This window comes from Jaculus jaculus, chromosome 11 (genome assembly GCF_020740685.1).
Source record: "Jaculus jaculus isolate mJacJac1 chromosome 11, mJacJac1.mat.Y.cur, whole genome shotgun sequence".
Classification (NCBI taxonomy): domain Eukaryota; kingdom Metazoa; phylum Chordata; class Mammalia; order Rodentia; family Dipodidae; genus Jaculus; species Jaculus jaculus.
Genome location: NC_059112.1, coordinates 104,813,066 through 104,834,655, shown reverse-complemented (window position 1 = coordinate 104,834,655; position 21,590 = coordinate 104,813,066). Strand labels below are relative to the sequence as shown.

Sequence of the window (21,590 nt, the reverse complement as noted above, 5' to 3'; positions counted from 1 at the left end):
CGCGATCCTAAGGCACTTAGGGCTGGCACTTGAACCAAAGCCACTGCAGTTCAGAGACCTGCACCTGAAACAAAGCCTTCCACGAGGGCCTTTCTTACCAGGCTGCGGCTCAAAGTCTTTCAAATTCACTTCATACTCATCTTCGTTAATGTACTGGTGCCGGCCCATCATGACAATTGCAAATTTAAACTAGAAGACAAAAAGCAAAACCCCTTATTTTCCTTGAGTGCCAGAGATGCAGCTGCCTTGCCAATGGGGGCCAAACACTAGTCCGAGGTCTGCAAGGATTACAGGAACGCCTACCTTCTCAAACTCCTTTTCCTGGATGTCTAGCAGGCTCTGTATCCGTCTCATCACCTCTCTGAAGTGCTCACCCTAAGAAGGCAGAGGACACGTGCTGAGGGCGTGCTGCCATGACGCCCCGCCCCAAGAGCTCCCTGAGGTTCTGACCGACACGAGATGCCCAGCCCCCTCCAACACCCTTACCTGGTGTATCCTCAACAAAAATGGAATTCCAAATGTCCCAAACACTTCTTTGTGAAAATGTGCCACTGTGATTAGCATCTCATTTTCCTTATCTATGTCCACTTGGTCCAAAGGTATTTCCTGGGGACAGTTTAAACACAATTAGTTTCCTAAGTGTTTTTTGTTTGTTTAGTTTGTTTTTGTTTTGCAGAGATCTAGATGTAGGCATTTAGTTTAGATGACCCTCCAACAAGTTGGCTCACTGCCTTACAAAGGGCTTGGGTGGCCCCAGAAGTCTTCAACACTTAGTCCTCAGGCTGGCACTGCTGGGAGGCGATAGAAACCATGAAGACAGTGGCCTAGAGAACGGTCTTAGGCAATGAGGGATTGTGCTCTTGACACAGCAGCAGGACGCGATCTCCCCTCTTCTTCTTTTATCTCCAGTCATGGGATGAACGGGTTTCTTCCATTACATGATTCCTACCATGACGTGCTGGCCTGCCACAGACTCAACAGGCAACAAGGCCAGAAAACCACAAAAGGAAACCTCCAAAACCACTCACAATAACCTTTTTCTCTTAAGCAGATTCAGAGATCTCGTGAAAATAACATAATCCAAGTGTGACTTACACAATCCTATTCTACCTAAATGTCACAGCTGAATCTGGCTTAGGGTCACTTTTCTAAGAAAACTAGTACCACTCCAGCTACTGTGAGAACAGGAGCAGAGACCCACAGCTCCAGCCTAGACAGCCTTGGTTCCTATACATCAAGTTCATTTCTTTCTTTTTTAAAAATATTTTATTTGGGATGAGAAAGTTTTTTTTTTTTTGCTTTTGTTTGAGGCAGGGTCTCACTCCTATAACCCAGGGCTGGGCTCACAATCAGGGGAATCCTGCTAGACCAGCCTCCAAAGTGCTGGGATTAGTGTGCATCACCACGCCCAGGTGAGCTGATACTTTTACCAAGTACAGAGTCTGCTTGGGACCAAGCACCAATGGGGAGGCAGATAGAAGGATCACTGAGTTTGAGGCCACCCTGATACTACAAAGTGAATTCCAGGTCAGCCTGGGCTAGAGTAAGACCCTACCTTGAAAAACCAAAACCAAAACAAAGTCTGTTTGGGACAAACAAGCTCCAGAGATGCAGGTTGGTAATGGTTTCACAAGAAGGAATGTACTAAATCACTAAACTGTACAACTGAAAGATCACAACACTTAAAACATGTTATGTGTATTTTCTATAGCGAAGCATGCAAAAACCTGTACTCAGGAAGCTGGTGCTTTTATGACTCACTGTGATTTATCACAAATACATCTACTCTTGCAAAAGAAGATCTGTAATGAAGTGGACCTCAAGTACTGGCACACATGCTGACTCAAGCCGCCTATGCAGCTCACAGGAAGTTCACACTAGCAGCAAGACAGATCTCCCCACTCGGGAACCCCCAGGTTCTTTGATGCCAGCCAGTAGACAGTTACCTCTATTCGAAACGTGCGACTTGTGGCAGGAGATAGACATTCTAATAGTTCATCTTCTTGATGTACACCAATGATTTTGTAGCTTACAATTTCTAGCAGCCTAAAAGAAAAAAATAACCAAAAGGACAGTCTTCATATTCATATAAGGTACAAGTAGATGGCATGGTGGCTCATACCGGTATGCTAAGAGCACAAGGTTAAGGTAGAATGATCACAACTTTCGGTGCATTGTGGAATATAGCACAATATGTTGTATCCAAAAACAAAAATCCAGCAACCAAAATGGATTTATGTTTAGGAAGAAATTATGTATGTAAGACCAGCCAGACATACTTCCTCTCCAACCACTCCCCCGGCCATGTTTGGTTTTCCGAGGTAGGGTCTTGCTCTAGCCAAGGCTGACCTGCACCTGACTATGAAAGTTAAGAGGTATTGGGCTGGCTTAGCAGTTTAAGGCATTTGTCTGCAAAGCCAAAGGACCCAGGTAGACACCCCAGGACCCACGCCAGCCAGATGCACAAGGGGCACAGGCACCTGGAGTCCGTTTACAGTGGCTGGAGCTCTGGTGCACCCATTCTCTCCCCCTCTCCTTCTGTCATATAATACATACATACATACATACATACATACATACACACACACACACACACACACACACACACACACACACACGTATATGTATATAAATAAAAGTTAAGGGTTATCTGATCCAAACACAAGTGCAAGAGTGGGAAGGACATCCTTTGGCCGAAGTCTAATATTTGGGGTGTTTATTTATTTATTTATTTCAATTATTTATTTATTTATTTATTTATTTATTTATTTATTTATTTGAGAGTGACAGACACAGAGAGAAAGACAGATAGAGGGAGAGAATGGGCGCGCCAGGGCTTCCAGCCTCTGCAAATGAACTCCAGACGCGTGCGCCCCCTTGTGCATCTGGCTAACGTGGGACCTGGGGAACCGAGCCTCGAACCGGGGTCCTTAGGCTTCACAGGCAAGCGCTTAACCACTAAGCCATCTCTCCAGCCCTGGGGTGCTTATTTTTGAGACAACACTCTTCACTGTATAGCCCTTCAAACTCATAGCAATTCTTCTACCTCTGAACTGCTGAGATTATAGGTGTGAGCTACCAGATCAGGTTAGGTACAATCTCCTCAAATTGTCTACTTCCCCAAGAAGGAACTGGAATTGGGCAGGACCAGGTCCTTGACTCAAGAATGTACTATGTTAGCCAGGCGTAGTGGCGCACGCCTTTAATCCCAGCACTAGGGAGGCAGAGGTAGGAGGATCGCCTAGAGTTCAAGGCCACCCTGAGACTCCATAGTGAATTCCAGGTCAGCCTCGCCTAGAATGAGTCCCTACACCTCAAGAAACAAAACACAAAACCAAAAACAAAAAATGTACTATGCTATATTTTTGTTAGGTAGGGTTTCTCTCTAGCCCAGGCTGACCTCAAACTCATAGCTGGGATTAAAGGTGTGCCTCGGGGCTGGAAAGACTATTTAGTGGTTAAGGCACCTGCCTGAGAAACCTAAGTACCCAGCTTCATTCCCCAGTACCCTCCTAAGCCAGATGCACAAGGTGATGCATGCATCTGGAGTTCGTCTGCAGTGGCTAGGAGCCCTGGCTTGCCCATTATCTCTCTCCCTTCAAATAAATAGTTTCCCTTACTATATGTATTTCAATTAATATCACAAGTAAAACGCTTATCTATCCTTCTAAAGTCCACCTTCCAAAGTCCATGAAACAAAGAACATGCCTCTTTTTTTTTCTTTTGATTTTTTTTTTTCAAAGTAATATCTCACTCTAGTCCAGGCTGAGTTGGAACTCACTATGTAATTCATGGCTGGCCTCGAACATATAGCAATCTACCTCTGCCTCCCAAGTACTGGGGTTAAAAGCATCAGTACCACACATGCCATATCCAACATTTAAAAAAAACTTTTTTTCTTTTTTTATTTGAGAGAAGGAGGGACGGGAAGAGAGACGCAAAAAGAAAGAATGGGCATGCCAGGATCTTCAGCCATTGCAAACGAACTCCAGATGCATGTGTCCCCTTGTGCATCTAGCTTAACGTGGGTCCTGGGTCCTTAGGCTTCGCAGGCAAATGCCTTAATCACTAAGCCATTTCCCCAGCCCATATCCATATCCAGTCTCTATCCTACATGGCACTGCCACCTACAAACTCTATGCTCCAAAACCATGCAATTGAGTTCTTAAAAAAAAAAAAAAAAAAACTCATTATGTGTAAGTAAATTTGGTTCTGTGTTGGCCAATGTTTCTAGCTCTCCTAGGCTGTGGGCTGGGTACTCCTGCATGGCAGTTGCATAGGCGGGTGTTCCCAGCCATCCCAGGGATGTACATTCGAGAGTAGATCCCAACTACAGCAAAGACACCTTTTTGAGTTCACGGTGATCACTCGACTTGAACCACACCATTCCCTGAGTGGCTTTTCTACTTGAATTTCGCCTTTTTTTTTTTTTTAAACCACAGACAACCACCACCTGAAGACAAGAAGGGAAAAGTGGCTAAATAACACAGCACTTCCTAACTTCTGCAAAACAGCAGCTGCAGGCAGACTTGGTTAGACATGTGGATTCTGGTGGGGTCCATTTCCATTTGGGAATTGCTTCGGGGACTGAGTTCTGGGTGACCACAGCTGGCTCCAGCTCTCCTGGAGCCTAGGGCAATACTTGCCTAAGTTTCCCTGATGCCTTGTCACCAAGTTCCACAGCTTTTTTACATTCTTCTAACAGGTCCCGGACACAGCCATGCTTGTCTGGATATAGTGTTATTTCCTAAGTAATGACAGGACATTGTATATCAATGTTGAGGCCTCTACCACACTGAGGGAGGAAGAGAGGGAATGGGTGGTGGGAGGGTGGGCTTTTTTTTCAAGGTCTGGGTATTAAAAACTACAGGTGGTGATAATTTTTTGTCTTTTTAGGGTAGGATCATATTCTCTAGCCCTGGCTTACGTGGAACTCGCTCTGGAGTCTCAGGTCGGACTAGAAGTCACAGTAACCCAAATTCTAGGGTTAAAGGCATATGCCACCATACCCTGCTCTCCCAGGAATTTTGTGAGCTCTTGTTTCTCTTCCTTGGCAGGTGGCTGAACTACATTTCCTAACACCCCTTGCGATTAGTTGTTTTTGGAGACAGAGTCTCACAAACTGCAGGTTAACCACCTCTAACTTCATTATGTAGCTGAGTGACTCTGAACTTCTATCCTCCTGGCTCTACCTCTGAGGGCTGAGACCAAAACCGGGGCCTTGAGCACTACAGGCAAGCACTCTCATATCTCAAGTACATCCTTGGCCCACTCGACAAACATTCAAATCTCACTAGTAAGAAACACTTACCTCTTCCCTAAATTGGCTGTTTAACCATATACACTTAAAACTTCTCCTGTTCTCAAAGTCTGTGATTTTCATCTTAAGCTATTGAGAAAAAGAAACACTGGTTTGAGATACACTCCCAGGAAATCCATTTATTCCTTTTTCAAACTGATTTTGACTCTTACCTGTTGGTAGTAAAGTTTCTTAGGTTGTCTTGGTTTAAAGAACTGTAGAAGATCTCTTAAAGTACCTTCATAATTGTGTCTAAGAGGATTACCTGGGCCATCCCTATAACTACACAAGAAAACAGTATATAAGTGAAAGAGAGAAATGTGAGCACAAAAATTAAACCAAACGCTCCTGGAAGCCTATGTCTGGTTCAGGGATCAACTGCTGTTCCCCAGAAAGAGTGCTGAATGTTCTCTTTGAGGAAACACAGCTCACAGAACCCCTGAATCCAAGGGGATGCTCTGAGGGTAGACCAAGTAAATGCTTTCAGAGGCAGTTTTCAAGTCACTATGCCACCTCTGGATCATGTGGTGTGATGGAGCTAGGTATATGGTAATGAGGAAGAGGCCAAGATGATCCCTGAACACAGGCAGTGAGGAGTCACTTGTGACTGTGCAGGGTGAATCAGGCTTACCCTTGAGACTTGAAGAACTGCAGCAACATTGGGTCTGTGTTGAGCCTCTGTGCAACTGTCTTTGCAACCTGGAGGGCAGGAAGGGAGTTTTGCACTCTGGACAGATAACATACATGTGCTAACAAAACTCAGGGCTATCTGCTTACATTTATAAAGAAGTGGCACTTAAGCAGCCCAGTTTAAATTCTCCACACAAATGCCAGGCATGGTGGTGCATGCCTTTAAGCCCAGCAATCGGGAGGCAGAGGTAGGAGGATCGCCATGAGTTTGAGGCCACCCTAAGACTACATAGCTAATTCCAGGTCAGTCTGAGCCAGTGAAACCCTACCTCGAAAAACTAAAAAAAGAAAAATAATAATAAATTAAAAAAAAAAATTCCCCAGACATTAAGAACTTTTTAGCTGGATGTGATGGCACATGCTTTTAATCCCAGAACTTAGGCGGCTGAGGTAGGAGGACTATGGTGAATGTGAGGCCATCCTGAGATTACAAAGTGAATTCCCAGGCAGCCTGGGATGGAGTGAGAACCTACCTCGAATAAGCAAAAGAACATTTAAAAAACAAAAACAAACAAACAGACCCTACATCCTTTAGTATGCCACCATGAAAGTGGCATAATGTTTAAAGGTGATGCATGCATCTGGAGTTCCATTACAGTGGCAGGAGACCCTTGCATGCCACTTCTCTCTCTCATGAAAAAAATTAAAATGTGAAAAAAAAAAATTAAAATGTGAACCTGGGCGTGGTGGCGCACACCTTTAATCCCAGCACTCGGGAGGCAGAGGCAGGAGGATCGCCATAAGTTCGAGGCCACCCTGAGACTCCATAGTGAATTCTAGGTCAGCCTGGGCCAGAGACCCTACTTCAAAATAACCAAAAAAAAAATAAATAAAATAAAATAAAATAAAATGTGCTACAGAGATGGCTTAGCGAAGCCAAAGGACCTAAGTTCATTTCTTCATATATGTATATGTGTGTGTATGGCTTCTTTCTCTCAAATAAATAATAAAATAACTTTTACTTATTTAATTTTTTGATTTTTCAAAGTAGAGTCTCATTCTAGCCCAGGCTGACCTGAAATTTTATAAAAATATTTGTGTGTTGGGGCTGGAGAAATGATTCAGTGGTTAAGGTGCTTGCCTGCAAAACCTAATGACCCAGGTTCAATTACCTAGTACCCACACAGAGCAAACTGCAGACAGTGGTGCATGCAGCTAGAGACCCTTGCCTACCCATTCTGTCTGCCTCTTCCCCTTCCTTCTCTCCCTCCCTCTTCCCAACAAATAATTATTTAAAACAATGGAGAATTTCTGGTGTGGAGCCACAGGAAGAAAAAAGCATCCACTGAATACCTGAAAATAATTCATCCTATTTGATAATGTAACCACAAATCCAGGGTCATTGGGAATTGTTTTATCACAGAAGATGACATCCACGCGGTGATAGAGGTCTCGGAAATATTCTTTTGCAGTGGGCAATTCACTGTTATCATTCTCAGGGTCATCCCTGGGAAGGGAAAAAAAAATGTTCGCAGACTGAAGTCCACTGCAAGCAGTAATTCAGGAAAAGGAATCCTCTGTTAGGCAACAGTGATACACTGGCTCTCATTTGAGGCTGCTAACAAGTCTCATATACAGTCCCACAAGGCGCAAGGAAAGCGACTGCTTATGAGAGGTCTGTAAGGAGCCCCTCGCGAGGTCAGCTGTGTGACCACTGCTTCCTGGGCAAGAGGCTCAGCACAGGGCTGGTTCATCTGGGAGCTGCCTTAGATGCAGCTTACTATCACCTGCTTCAGTGCACTGCTCTGCAGGCCATGGTGACCTGAGCTGCCTGGTGTATTCTCTACGACATTCCTAGAGAAGGGTAATGTTTCTGCTCCACCATGAAGATATCTCACCCTGCTAACAGTTATGGAGCTCACTGACTGCAGACACTGCAGGGACACGAGATCAACTCATGTGATGCCAATGCTCACTGCTAACTCCAACTAAGCAGAAAGCAGCTGCTGTGTGACTCTTCTAAACTGCAGCTCAAAGGACAGCACAAATGCCAGTGGGGCCAGGGCTGACTAAAAAACTTTCCACCATGTGTACACAGAGATAAAGAACCTTCTAGCATACAAGATGGAGGCTGTCAAAGGTACATACTTCTGAAACACTATAATGTCACCATCCATAAGTTCATCCAGGGCTTTATCAAGAGACACATCGTAGTCCTGAATTCTCTCTGTTAAATTCGGTTTAACTTCCTGCAGTGAAAGATATGAAATGGTTAAAGTGCAATTTTTGTGTTTAATATCTAATTTGATCACATTTTCCAACACGCTGTAAATGCCTGTCCTAATTAAATACATCTCCACCCACCCAAGGTAGATTAGAGTCTCACTCTAACCCAGGCTGATCTGGAATTCTTCATGTCTGTAATCTCTGGCTGGCCTCGAACTCACAGCAATCCTCCCACCTCCCAAGCACTCAAATATCTCTCCCCCCACCAATATACCTTTGTGCTTTTTTTGTTTTAAGTTTTTGAAATATGGTTTTCCTGTTTGCTCAGATTGGCTGAATTCCTGGGCTCAAGTGATCTGCCTGAACCTCCTCTTTGTCTCTAAGCACTTGCCAGCACTGGCTCATGCCTTTAATGAGCAATTAGGAGGCTGAAGTAGGTGTATCACCATGGGTTCAAGGCCAGTTTGGGCTACAAGAAGACCCTGCCTTGAAAAACAATTCATATATTTAAATATATACATACATACACACATATGTCCATTTATGCATGTGTGTGGTAGTAGATATGTCCTTAAAGGCAGCTTTAGAGGATGTAAGCAGGAGGCAGCTAGTCTCAGGTACACAGTGAATTCAAGGCCAGCTCGGGCAGTAAGACCCTGTATCTCAATAAATAAAAGTTGATTTTCCTTTTTTTTTCCCAAGGTAGGGTCTCACTCTAGCCCAGGCTGACCTAGAATTCATTATGTAGTCTCAAAGTGGCCTCCAAGTTGTAGTGATCCTCCTACCTCTGCCTCCTAAGTGCTGAAATTAAAGAATACGCCAGCATGCCTGGCCAAAAAAGTGCTTTTCAACTCAAGACTAAAGGTCCTAGGTTAATTACAGGCTTTAGGCAATAACAAATTCAAGGCTATAAAAATATCTCCCACCCACAACCAGAAATGATAGTGATTCTTGAGAAAGAAACTACAAACCTCATAGAGGATAAGGGTAGTATCCTGGATAAATCCTGCTCTGTCACACATAACTGGGAGCAAATCACCTATGATAAAGAAATCTGTGTCAAACCCACGTTATGATACCCCAAGCAAAGTCTACTTAAGTACAGCCAGGACTTACGTATTTTACAGGATATGGGTGTATAGATATGTCCACAGTAATTCAAGCTCCTTGTTTTAGGATCATACATCTTCAAAAATAACATTACATCATCTACAAGTTGATGAACAGACTGTTAGGAGGTTTAACACAGGCATGTGGCAGCTCAATGACAGCACAGGTCCCTAGAAGTCATTATATGAGGCTTGAGAGCAAACATGGGCTCCACACATCCCACCAGAAGGAACTGCTATAGAAGACAATACATAAAGGAACCAAGAAATCCTAGATTTGAGACTTGGCACTAACTAGCTACAGCACAGTGCCCACAGGAATAGAACAGCTGTGTGACCCCTCAAAGCAATGAAAGTCTGTTTGTATGACAGCCACCTATCAGTGGCACACCCCCGCAGCCACACCAGTCATAAACAGGCAGTGTGGCCTCAACAGACATGACATACACGTTAGCCCTACCTAAAGGAACAGAACAGTGACGAGCACAATCCTGGTCAAGGGGCTGCTGCTCCCACCCCTAGGACACTAAGGCCAAGCCAGGCCAAGCCAAGCCAAGCCAAGCCTTTTTTTTTTTTTTTTTTTTTTGCCTAGGGCTTTTAGAGCTCTGAACACAAAAAGGCCTGAGTGAACAAGGGAAGAGGTTCAGCCCTCTGCTGAGATCAATCCAGAATGCCACGCTTACTACTCTAGGTATAGCACCGTGTGGGCACTTACGATCTTTATCAAACTTGGGTAAGGTTGCTCCACTAGCAGCCAGCTCGGGATCAACTGTTTCCAGGAATATTGTCCAAGGGTTTTCATTATCACTGAGTTCAATCATCTATTTCCAAAAGAGACGATGACTTTAGACAGTGTAATGTCTTAGGTGACAGGGTGCCAACTATATTCAAGGCATGCAGAAAATATCTAGTTCTATTGAACAGGACCCAAAAGCCTCCCACAGAAGCCCAAGAGACACCCAAGGAACAATATTTACTGTTTTATTGCCGTCAGCTTCATTATCTAACATTGCAGGGCGTTTTGTTCCATTACTCCTTGCCTGCATAGGCCATAATCGAATTTGATCTTGTGGAAATCCCTGAAAAAAAATTTTTTTTTAAATATATTAAAACAAGTACCAACTTAAAGCTTTTGTGAGTAAAAATAGAAAATGTGGTAGTGGCAGAATACACATTCCCACACAACATTCTCTGGGCTCTGGTGAAAGGCTAGCTCGGAAGAGCTGAATGGGATCCTGAGACCTAGGTAGGAGATTGGCGTGGCACACCCACCTTCCACAGGGGCTCTGTGCAGGTCAAAACCTCACCTTCACAGAAGCCCAGACACAGAAACCACCCCCTAGATAAATGTCAGAGAGAAATATTACGGGATGAGTGGAGGCTGTACGCACCATGGTCTGAGAGAGGCTCTGAACAAACTCAGCCAGGGAGGAGTTCTTCAGAACCTTGAACACGGTGTACTTTACTTTCTCCTCATCATACATGTCATTTCCTTGGTGACCACAAAACTGGTCCTCTGCAACTATCTAAAGGCACACAGAGCAGAGCTTACAAACACAGTGAGGCAAGACTTGGGTTCCAAAAGAACTCTTTCCCTAGAGTCACGAGAGAAGCACTGGGAAAGAACCAGAACTCATCCAGATATCTACAAGATTGTCCCCCAAGAATTAGTAGTACTTCACTACAGGCACCTCCCAGATTCTAAGTGCACTGGCACCAGCCTGTACTTGCCCTGGAACATCTGCAGCTAAGCCTGAGCTGCCACAGCCGACTTCAACCCTCTGGGGCCACCCTGACCACACGGGGCTTGAGAGGGCCAAGGCAGACCTGCACTTGCATGTAGAGATGAGCTTCCTGCCGCTCCTTCCGCTTCTGAGCCTCAATCCTTTTCTCTTCTTGCAATCTTTCCACCAACTGCTGGGGAATATCATGGTCTGTGACAGCTTGTAAAACTTCACCTGCAAGACAAACACGTCATTTTTCACCTCAGTGCAAACTCTACTTTCCCCACCTTACAACATCATGGCTTTAGTTCTTACTCATAAAAGAAATAACCAGCTGGGTAAGGTACCCATGCCTTTAATCCCAGCACTCAGGAAGCAGAGGATCTCTGTGAGTTCAAGGCCACCCTGAGACTACATAGTAAATTCCAGTGAAACCCTACATTGTGTTTTTACCAAGGGAACACTAAGGAAGTTGTGGGGAACTTGTGACACAGCTGTGTGCACACACCACAACACAAAAACAAATTAAGCCATCCGTACTCACTGAGCTTTGACTCCCTGATGTACACTAACATGTAGGCGTTAGTGCAGTGTCGGACAGATAGGTCGTCATCATGGCCCCCATAATTGTGCTCAATCGCTTCTTCTTTAGTGCACCTTGACACCACGTCGTCATCAAATTTACACCACTGCAAAGAAAGACGGCAGCTGTCAGCAGACAGGCTTGAGGGCAAGTTGTACTGAGCACCCAGACCTGCTCAAGGCGCTCTCTGCAGACACCCCACGGCAGCGCTGCTGGCTGTCCTCCTTGTTCAGCAGTTCTGGGGGACACTCCTCTGCCCACTGTCAACAGTCTACATCTGTTCAATCTACAGACACTGCTCTTCACACGTCTAAAGCTCAGAGGTTAAGATCACTTGCTACTTAATAAGCATGAGGACCTGAGACTAGCACAGTCTGACTCTAAAACCAACGTTAAAAAACAAAACAAAACACGTTGTATTGGGCTGGAGAGAAAGCTTAGTTAAGACACTTGCTGGCAAAGTCAAAGTCCAGGTTCAATTCCCCAGCACCCACATAGGGCCATGCTCTAGGGTTCATTTGCAGTGGCTGGAGGCCATCTGCCCTTCTTTTTCTCCCCAGGTTGAGGTAGAAACCTTATCTCAAGGAACTATGCAGGGAAGAGGGCACCCAATGTTTCACACAGACAGGGTTCACATATCTGCATACAAATACATACACTATGCATCCAGACCGGAGTGGTGTGTTACTTTACACACAAAACTGCACACACACAAGCAAAAAGAAAAAAAGCCACAAAGCACACCAAATTGAATCCATAAAGTGCAAAGTTCATGCAGTGCTCATTAAAACACAACACAATATTTTATAGCATTATCAGGTAACATCATAGTTATGGGGAAGGTCACGCCAAGTCCAGTATTCATCACCCTCACATAAAATCAAGGGTTTCTGTGAGGCTCAGTGCGTATTGTGAGCAGTGGAAATGAGACAAGGAAGAAAACAGCCAGAGAACACATGCACCCTTCAAAGGTGTAAACAATCCTTAACTCACTCCATGTTAGGTTCCCTAAGGAGCACCACCCTGAGCCCCAACACTTACTTTGCCATCTCCTTTGGGGTTCAGGTAAACCACATAATGTCCACCATGGTTATCTCCACTGTGAACCAGGACTGCATGGAGAATATAATTTGCAGGGTCCTTGGGGTCTGTTTTTTGCAAAAATTCATCAAGTGGCAATTGTTCTGGAAACTCAAACCTATTATAAAAAAGCAATTTAAAGAAGCTCAATGTCCATTTGTACACAACACTGAACCTTCTTAGGGCTTCATCAAACGCCCATCTTGAATGACAACAAATTGGCTTCTTCTGAAAGTTAATGGTTAAATATTTTTATCAACTTGACGCTTGAGGGTATAGGTGAGGAAAGATACGTCAAACAATGGGATGACCTAGTAATAATTTTAAGTCCAAGGACCTTGCCCAATAGTCTTATGGTAAGTTCACACTGAGCTCACTTCCAGAAGGAGCTGGGATACCTAAGGGGAAAGGCATAAAGCATGGTATGATGGTGCATGCACTCAGAAAGCTCAGGAAGAAGAATTACTGTTTGAGGCCAGCCTGGGCTACAGAATTGAGTTACAGGTTTGCCTGGGTTAGAGGGAGATCCTGCCTTACAAAAATGAATTAAAATCAAGATGTGGGTAAAGAGGCCATCATCCTCAAAAAATATTTTTTCCTTTTGAGGCAGGGTCTCCCTCTAGCCCAGGCTGGCCTGGAATTTACTATGCAGTCTCAGGGTGGACCTCTAACTCAGACCGATCCTCCTACCTCTGCTGGATTAAAGGTATGCATCACCATGCCCAGTTTCACCTTCAAATCTTATCATGGGCAATACTTGACTTGGATCTAAATTACTGCTTTTTCAACATGACATTTAGTTGCCAAAAATCTCTTAAGCATGGGTAACAAATTTAAGTGCATTCAGTACAGGAATGAAGCTCCACCTGGCCTCAACCTGGCCAAGCCTGAACTAAGGACTGAGTTCAATCTCCAACCCTGCCTAAAAACACAGTATGACGGTACATACCAGATCCCAGCATTTGGGAGGTAAAGGGAGGAGAATCTGAAGGTCAAGGACATCCTTGGCTACATATCAAGTTATGAGGTCAGCTTAGGCTACATGGGGACTCAAAATTCTGCAAGCCCCAGAAACAAGAAGGAAAGCTGTGCCCAGAGTGGTGGTGCATGCCTTTAATCTCAGTACTTTGGGAGGCTGAGATAAGAGGACTGCTGTGAGTTCTAGGCCACCCTGACACTAATTCCAGATCAACCTGGGCTATAGCAAGACCTTACCTTGGGTGTGGGGGCGGGGGTGGGAGAACAAAAGAAAAGACAAGGCAAAGAAAAAGACAAAGAAAGCCAGGCAGAGCAGAAGTGATGCCAAAGCAAATCAGGCAGCTAGTGGCTTAGGCACTTTAGCCACCACCTTGGGTGGCTGCAGCACTGTACTGTTAAATGTCTGATTTCTTAAGTGAGAAATCTGTACACTGAAGGAAAATCTCACAATTGTTAAAACTCTAACAAGTAATTCACTAAAAACAGTAAGAAAGACAAGGTGAGGTCTTCACAACTGATCAGTGGGCTCAAACAGTCTTAGGCTCCATTTGTGTAAAGTGATAAAAAAAAAAAATCTTCCTTTTTTTTTTAGATAGTATCTTTTTAAAAAATACTTTATTTTTATTTGAGAACAAGAAAGAAGAGGCAGAAGGAGGGAGGGGGGAGGGATAGAAAGAGAATGGGCTTGCCAGGGCCTCCAGCCACTGCAAGCAAACTCTAGACGCATGCACCACCTGGTGCATCTAGCTTATGTGCATCCTGGGGAATCCAACATGGGTCCTCTGGCTTTGCAGGCAAGCGTCTTAACTGCTAAGCCAACTCTCCAGCTCTAAGATAGCATCCTGTTCTGTAGCCAAGGCTGGCCTCAAACTTCTTGTGATCCTCTTGTTAATACCTCCCCACTGCTGGGATCACAGGCTAGGAAGTAATGAGCAAGCAAAGACTCAGCTCATGCTCACACTGCACTCAACGTGAAAGTGAGTGAACATCCCTTGTCCTCTTCAGAACTGATGTTCAAAGCCAATAATGCTTTAAAAAAAAAATCTAGCCGGGAGAGGTGGCTCACACCTTTAATCCCAGCACTCGGGAGGCAGAGGTAGGTGGAGCACCATGAGTTCGAGGCCACCCTGAGACTGCACAATGAATTCCAGGTCAACTTGGGCTAGGATGAGACCCTCTGTCTAACAAAAAGGGGAGTGGTCTAGAAATGGATTAGCATTTCCTTGCAAAGCCAAGACAAACAGGTTGGATTTCCCAGGACCCATGCTGCACAAAGTGGAGTATGTGTCTGGAGTTCATCTGCAGTGACTAGAGGCCCTGGCCATATACTCTCTCTTTCAAATAAATAATATTAGCAAAAAAATGTGCAAAGGTACCAGTAGTGGAGTACAACATAAGCTTTCTTTAAAGCCCTAGCAGCTTCTGAAAGTATGTACATCAGAAACTATGAAAAGACAGATGTGATGGCACACGCCTTTAATCCTAGCACTCAGGAAGCAGAGGTAGGATTGCTGTGAGTTTGAGGCCATCCTGAAACTACAAAGTGAATTCCAGGTCAGCCTGAGCTAAAGTGAGACCATACCTCAAAAAAACAAAACACAAACAAAAACTGATGGAAAGCATGTGTACTCCCAGCACTCAAGAGGTAGAGGTAGGGGAAGCACCGTGAGTTCAAGGCCACTCTGAGACTACACAGTGAATTCCCAGTCACCCTGGGCTAGACCAAGATCTCCCTAGCTCAGGAAGGGGGGACACCCAAAATTACAGAAGACACTTTGCTAACATTTACATTATGCCCCAAATCCAATTTATCAGAAATGCTAATAAACACAAAATCTGTGAAAGAGACAGGAATCACCCTGTCCTTGCAGTTAGGGCATCTATGAGGACAGGCAGCTAGAAACAAGCAGGCCTTTGTATCTTCTAGGTGACACTCACATTATAAAGTAGAACCCCTAAGGAAAGAGGAATTGGCAGGTCAGAGAGCTAGCTCAGCCTCAGTCCCCACATCCCCCACATTACCTATCATTGATCTTGATGTTTTGGTCCGTCTGAGGGTCGTACATGAACCGCATCAGCTGCAGGTGTAACACTGGAGGCAACGTTAAGAATTTCACACCTTTCTCTGCTTCCTGAACATTAAGAAAGGCACAGTTCGTTCAACATTTTTTCAATTATTACTTATTCATTTGTTTTGGTTTATCTGAGACAAAGCCCAATCTACCTCTGACCTCCAAGGATGGGAATAACCCTTGTGCCACCATGCTGAGCTTAACCTCTTGTTCTTTTTTTCCCCTTATGTTTTATTTTTATTTACTTCCATTTTTTCAAGACCAGTCTCACTCTAGCCCATTCTTCCTTTCTTTCTGAAGTTTAGAGACTTTCTTTGCAGACAAGTGCCTTAACTACAAAGCCATCTCTCCAGTTCAGTAACAAGGTGAATGAGAAAGCCAAGTCAGGGTCTCTGTGATCTGTGATCTGCAGTGTTTGAGAGATTACAAAATAAGACTAAATGTCCAGCCCAGGGAAAATGGTTAAGTAAAAGCATTCACTGCTGTAAAACAGAAAAACATAAAGGAGTAACGGGGGGGGGGGGGGGGGGGAATCAAGTGGAAAACTAATCACCATTCTACAAAACTAGACATGTTTACAGAAGCCCTGATGGGAACAAGCACAGATCTGGGGGCAGGTAGACTGTGTGAGAGAGGACTCCTGTCCTGGGCTCTTCTGCATGTTAGATGAACAGAACACTCTTGCTTTACTCCCTTCTGACCAACACACCCCCTTCACCCACAGAGATTCAAATCCCTATCAAGCAGCTAGTAAAGCCCCAGCCGTCAGGGCACCAGGACCAGGCACATACTGTACAATAGTGTTTAAGACAGTTATCTTGTCAAGGCCCAGGCTCCTAGTCCATACTACACAGCCACAATGAAGGACCAAATATATCTTGTCAAGGCCCAGGCTCCTAGTCCATACTACACAGCCACAATGAAGGACCAAATATTTTTGTCTCCTCTCCTGCCCACTGAGGTGAAGACTCTGAAGTGCCTTGGGCATACCCGGATGCCACACCTTCCTGGTGTGGAAGAATACCTGCCAGCAGCAGCATTTCCTTAGCACCGTAGGCTGACAGTTCTCTTTATGCACAGAGGCCACTGGTCCCTGGCTTAGGAACTAAGTGGTCTGATGCAACAGAAAACTGGTTGTGACACAGTATCAAGCTGGCAGGACTGGTAAGCACTGGTCAGTGAGATAAGCTCTGAGAATAAACTCACTGAGCGGCTCAGGCCACTTATGAAGGTAGAAAACAAGACCCAAGACTGCTCAATGCAGCACCTACAGCCCAGGTCACCAATGGATCCTGGACATGCCACTTCAACAGTGACTCAGGCAGTGTGTCATATTGCCCAAAGTTCCCTAAGGCCAGAGTTGGGGAAATGCACTCCTTTCCTAGACGTCGTACCACTTAGAAAACTTTCAAAATAAAAAAATAATCTGGGCATGGTGGCACATGCCTTAAATCCCTGTTCGTTGGTCCCAGCACTCGGGAGGCAGAAAGGTAGGAGAATCACTGTGAGTTCAAGGCCACCCTGAGACTACATAGTGAATTCCAGGTCAGCCTGGACTACACCAACACCCTACCCCGAAAAACAAAAACAAAAAAAGGAAATAAACAACTAGGCTGGAGAGATGGCTTAGTAGTTAAGGGATTAGCCTGCAAAATCTAAGGACCAAGGTTCAATTCTCTAGTACCCACTTAAGCCAGATGCACAAGGCAGTTAGTGCATGTGTCTAGAGGTTTTGGCAGAGGCAGGAGGCCTTGATATGCCCATTCTCTCTATATGCCTCCCTCTTTTCCTCTCTAATAAATAGGTAAAATAAAATATATACACAAAAGAAACAACTACACAGGAAGAAGAGGGTATGCTCCAGCGACAACACAGAGCATTTCAGGCACATGGCAGCGCTGAGCTCTGCAGGTTCCACCCAGCACCTGCGCACTGGTCCACACCAACCACTGTCCCTGTGCTCACAGCCCAAAAGCACCAGGAAAGGAACAGTAAGCAAAGAACTGCAAACACGGGAGAGGTAGCTGAGGCAGCGCAGCAAACCCGGTACCTGCAGGCCGTGCTCCCCGGCATCGTATTTGTTGTCCCCGTCCAGCTGTTCAACCGCTACATAATCCACGAAAGATTCAAATACTGGAGAGAACAAGGAAAAAGAGGTGAACTGACATGATAGCTGAAGACCATCTATGCAAGAGGGTCAACTGGGGTGTAAATTATTACCAAGAGTGTAGTTTGGAAACACAGGCAAGCATGTGACTGAGCCAGGCTTGGTGATACAAGCCTTTAATCCCAGGACTTGGGAGGCAGAGATAGGTTATGGTCATCTTGAGTTTGAAGCCAGCCTGAGACTACATAATGAACCTGGGCTACAGGAAAACCCTACCTTGAATACAGGGGTGGTGAAGGCATTTGCCTGCAACACTTAATGACTTTATTCAATTCCCTAGCATGCACGTAAAAGCCATATGCTCAAAGCAGTACATACATCTAGAGTTTGTTTGCAATAGCTAGAGGCCCTGGAACACCCATTCTGTTTGCTTACACTGCTTGCAAATAGATTTTTTGCTGTTAAAGTCACTACATGAATGAGACACGCCTTTCTGTGCACAAAACTTACTGTTTTTCTTTCCTTTTATGCTAAGCTGGATGTCGTAATAGTCTTCTCTTCTATCAGACCGGTAGTCAACTTCTTTGCACTGAATATAGGACTGTGGGGAAGCAAACAACACATCAGCATTGCTAGTCATGTCTGCTCCTGAACGCTTTCAAACTGTTCTTCAAAACTGGTGCTCACATACCACCATTTTGCCTCTGAATAATTTTGGAATGGTGCCTTCTACACACGTGCCTTTCATCTTGTTTTCCACATTATCAAGCAACTGAAAGAGAAGGTTTGGGCATTTAAAAACTTATGTTTAAGTAACACAGCAATACTTTACTAGGAAAGTCAAGTCAAAGAATTTCTAGACTATAAAAATATTATATAACCTTTGGCATGCAATTATCAAAAACAAAATCTTTGTACTTGGTTGGAATTTTTATAAAAAATATCTACATGCAAAAGTTGAGGTTAACCTTTTAAACAGCTTTGGGATGAATTAGTAATCTGTAGTGCCTTTAGAAGCATTGGTATATTCATTTTACCTCTGTGAAAAGCATGTAAATTGATCACTAAACTTAACTCGTAATGGTCCACACCAAGAGATTAATGAGGTTGAGCCTGTCAACAGGATTGACTGGTTTGTCCATGGGTACTTAATCAACTGGATTCAATCCAGCTAGTGCTGCAAGAAAGAAAACACACCTTGCCCAGCCAATCACCTCGAACAGCCATTTCCTGTGTGCGTGTGCGCGCGCCTGTGTCTCCTCCAGTGAAGGAGGAGAAGTGTGCTAAGGACAAGGGAGGGCAAGGGAGAAGCGCCAGCACTCAGCGCCAGCCTCAGGAGGAGGTGGGTGCTAAAGTTGTAACAGGCAGCCCCACTCTGGATTAACTATGGCCACCTGAGCCCCTCTGCTGGTTCCTTGGTTCCTGACCCACTGCTGTTAAAACACATTCCCCAGCACTTTACCTTCTGCTGCCTGATCAAATAGCTGTAAAATGTGAGCCAGTCATGGTGGCACAGGTCTGTAATCCCAATACTTGGGAGGGGCTGGGGCAGGAGATCAAGGCCATCCTTGAGCTACATAGTGAATGCAGATCCAGCCTATACTAGTTGAGACCCTGTGTTCTTTTTAAAAAATAAAAATAAAAAGATCCACAACAGCCGGTCATGGTGGCACACGCCTTTAATCCTAGCACTTGGGAGCAAGAGGTAGGAGAATTGCCATGAGTTTGAGGCCACCCTAAGACTACATACTGAATTGCAGGTCAGCTGAAGCTAGCACAAAACCCTATCTCGGAAAACCAAAAAACAACCTAGATGTGCTCTGCCTTTTCACTGAACCAAGCTGGATGTGCTCTGAATTAGATCTGAGGTTTTCATTTGGTTAACTTATGGCACTGCTTTAAGTTACTGAATGCAAAACATTGCAACTGCTGGAAACTCACCACTCGACAAAGCTCTTGAACGTCATGTTGCATGAAGCTATCCAGAGTTTCCCACCTTCCAAAGAGAAAACAGACAATTCCATTCATCTCTCCATTTCAAACGAGAAAGTTAAGAAGTAATTTAAATTAATCCTAGCACTTAGGAGGCAGAGGTGGGAGGATCGCCAAGAGTTTGGGGTCATCCTGAGACTATATAGTGAATTTCAGGTCAGCCTGGACTAGAGCAAGACCCTACCTTGAAAAATAAAGAGAAATGCTAGGTGTGGTGGCACACGCCTTTAATCCCAGCACTTGGGAGGCAAAGTACAAGAATCACCGTGAGTTTGAGGCCACTCTGAGGCTACATAGTGAAGTCCAGGATGACCTGGACTAGAGTGAAACTCTACCTCGAAAAAACAAAAAGAAAAAAGAAAAGAGAGGTACCTAAATCAAACAACGAAAACAAGTTATCAGCCATTATCCTCACTTCTGACTCATATCTTCGGGAGATATAACTCTCAAGTGAATTCTCAGAGGACAGCAAAATATTTACCATTTATATTGTTTAAAGTGCTTGTACACAAGCATGACCTGAGTTCGGATCCCCCAACACTCATATAAAAGCAGGTGTGGTGGTGCGCTGCATTTAATCCTAGTGCTAGAGATAGGTGGAGACAGGACGATCCCAAGAATTGCTGGCTAGGTAGTCTCCCCAAATTGGTAAATCCTGATTTTTGTGAGTTACCCTTCCTCTGATTAAAGAAGATACCCAATATTGACTTCTAGCCTCCACACACTTGTGCACACACATATGCCCACCAACACATGAACACACACACAATAAATTTGAGCAATCTTAATGCCAGAGTTGTTACTTCCAAGTAAGTATACATACGTTTCAAGCTAACCAAAAAAAGGGCAAAAAATTCCAACAGAGGGAGAAATGGCTTAGCAATTAAGGCACTTAATTAAGAACACATGTAAATCAAGATACACAAGGCAGTGCATGTGCCTGGAGTTCATTTGCAGTGGCTAGAGGCCCTGTTGTACCTAGTCTATCTTTTTGTTTGTTTGTTTTTGAGTTAGGGTCTCACTCTAGCCCAGGCTGACCTGGCATTTACTATGTAGTCTCAAGGTGACTGGGATTAAATGCGTGCGCCACGATGCCCTTCTATCTGCCTGCCCTTCTTTTTCTTCCACTCTCTCTATCTCTATCTCTAATAAATAAGAGTACAAAAAAACTTTTAAAAAAATCTACAATGGGGGTGTAGAGATGGCTTAGTGGTTAAGGTGTGTGCCTGCAAAGCCAAAGGATCCCGGCTCAATTCTCCACGACCTATATGAGCCAGATGCACAAGGGGGTGCGTGCATCTGGAGTTCGTTTGCAGTGGCTAGAGACCCTGGCATGCCCATTCTCTCTCGCTCGCTCACTTTCTCTGTGCCTCTTTCTCTCCCTCAAGTAAATAAAGCATATTTTTTAGAAATCTACAACAAAGCCTGTTTCCAGAGAGGAACATGGTGGCTATGATAAACTCCTGCAGCTACATGCAACCCCCCCCCCCCCGGAGTACATATCTGCTCCACACTGTATACTTTGTCCCTCACACAGAAAGCAGATTGCAGGTACAGAACTAACACATACCCAAATGACTTCGTTAGCTTTTTTGTTCCTACGGGCTTGTCGCTGTGCTGTAGTTCATAGAACACTCTCTGCAATGCTAAGGGAACGCTCTTAGAGGAGTCATCCCCCTCTGTTGGCATCATGTATACAGCCTGAAAAATTTACAAAAGTTACTTTTATGTGAAAGTATCTTTTTCCAATACCAGAACATATAAAGCGACTGCTATGGCTTTTTAGCCAT

The 21,590-nt window shown here is 44.5% G+C and overlaps 1 protein-coding gene across 2 annotated transcripts in view; it reads right to left on the bottom strand.

The window, feature by feature from the left end:
- Usp7 (ubiquitin specific peptidase 7) overlaps positions 1–21,590 on the bottom strand; it is a 52,022-nt gene that overhangs the window by 1,515 nt on the left and 28,917 nt on the right. For both annotated transcript variants that reach the window (XM_045161554.1, XM_004652252.2), the window contains exons 7-30: positions 21,371–21,501; positions 19,750–19,804; positions 18,500–18,580; positions 18,319–18,409; positions 17,752–17,834; positions 15,652–15,761; positions 12,613–12,769; positions 11,533–11,677; positions 11,092–11,222; positions 10,656–10,790; positions 10,242–10,343; positions 9,980–10,085; positions 9,272–9,364; positions 9,127–9,194; positions 8,078–8,178; positions 7,283–7,436; positions 5,931–5,998; positions 5,473–5,581; positions 5,312–5,389; positions 4,647–4,747; positions 1,947–2,046; positions 487–606; positions 304–375; positions 99–189 (exon numbers count right to left, since the gene is read on the bottom strand). In XM_045161554.1, the coding sequence (XP_045017489.1) occupies positions 99–189; positions 304–375; positions 487–606; positions 1,947–2,046; positions 4,647–4,747; positions 5,312–5,389; positions 5,473–5,581; positions 5,931–5,998; positions 7,283–7,436; positions 8,078–8,178; positions 9,127–9,194; positions 9,272–9,364; positions 9,980–10,085; positions 10,242–10,343; positions 10,656–10,790; positions 11,092–11,222; positions 11,533–11,677; positions 12,613–12,769; positions 15,652–15,761; positions 17,752–17,834; positions 18,319–18,409; positions 18,500–18,580; positions 19,750–19,804; positions 21,371–21,501 (2,482 nt within the window). The remainder of the gene's footprint in view (positions 1–98; positions 190–303; positions 376–486; positions 607–1,946; positions 2,047–4,646; positions 4,748–5,311; positions 5,390–5,472; positions 5,582–5,930; positions 5,999–7,282; positions 7,437–8,077; positions 8,179–9,126; positions 9,195–9,271; positions 9,365–9,979; positions 10,086–10,241; positions 10,344–10,655; positions 10,791–11,091; positions 11,223–11,532; positions 11,678–12,612; positions 12,770–15,651; positions 15,762–17,751; positions 17,835–18,318; positions 18,410–18,499; positions 18,581–19,749; positions 19,805–21,370; positions 21,502–21,590) is intronic.